This window comes from Condylura cristata, unplaced genomic scaffold, assembly GCF_000260355.1.
Source record: "Condylura cristata isolate star-nosed mole 26May11 unplaced genomic scaffold, ConCri1.0 scaffold00058, whole genome shotgun sequence".
NCBI classification, from domain to species: Eukaryota; Metazoa; Chordata; class Mammalia; order Eulipotyphla; family Talpidae; genus Condylura; species Condylura cristata.
In genome coordinates, this window is record NW_004567159.1 from 752822 (window position 1) to 753660 (window position 839).

At 75.2% G+C, this 839-nt stretch overlaps 1 protein-coding gene across 1 annotated transcript in view; it reads left to right on the top strand.

The window, feature by feature from the left end:
* Window positions 1-580: 580 nt before the first annotated feature.
* CFAP74 (cilia and flagella associated protein 74) overlaps window positions 581-839 on the top strand; it is a 22930-nt gene continuing 22671 nt past the window's right edge. Inside the window, exon 1 of the mRNA XM_012734533.1 lies at window positions 581-737. Within this exon, the coding sequence (XP_012589987.1) occupies window positions 581-737 (157 nt within the window). The remainder of the gene's footprint in view (window positions 738-839) is intronic.

Consider the following 839-nt stretch of genomic DNA (forward strand, 5'->3'; position numbering starts at 1 on the left):
AAAGGAGAGAGGAGGGCCATCAGCGTGGCCGCAGGACAGAGTGGGGGGCCGCTCCTGCTGCCCTCGGTCCTGCCCACGGCCGCTGGGGACCCAGGCTGGCCTGGCCTCTCCCGGCCCTGCAGCAAAGCCCTCTGCCCACACCGGCGTGTGCTCCTGCTTCAGAGCCTGGACACAGGACAGGCTGACCCAGGCCTGGATCTGGGCCTCTGCGGGGCCCCGGGGCTGGGGCGCCGAGGGCCTGCTGCTCCTCCAGGTGCCCCACAGCTGCCGAGAAGGGGCCAGGCCCACGGCTCCAGACCCCAGCACCAGAGAGCCCCATATGGCCCCTGGGGAGCAGGGCCCCTCCCGCAGCTAGACACCGGGGCGCCTGCCGCCTCCCTTCTGCACCTGGGTTCTGCGAGTGAACCTGGGGTGGCCTGCGGAGGGGAGCCCCAGCGCCCGGCCCCACCAGGACGGCACAGATGAGCACTGGCGCCTCCCAGCCCGCCCCGGCCCAGCGGCCACCGAGGCGCATCCCGGGGAAAGGGGCATCCCCCACCCCGCTTCTGGCTCTCTCCTCCCTCCTGCCTGATCTCGGGCCATGCCGAGCGCAGTCGGCGCCTACAGGGCCCCTGCCAGGCCAGGCCAGGCCGGCCCGGAGCCGCGGGGGCTGCAGCTGTCCCCCAGCCTGCACCAGCAGGGGCGGCCGCGCGGGGAAGCGCCGGCTCCAGTCCGCGACGCTGCTTCAGCACCGGGAGGTCGGACAGCACCCGAGGGCGGGAGGCCGGACCAGCGCCGGGCCGCGAGGACAGCGAGGCGCGGAGGGAGAGGAGCGCCCGCGGGGTCGGCGGGTGGGGGGA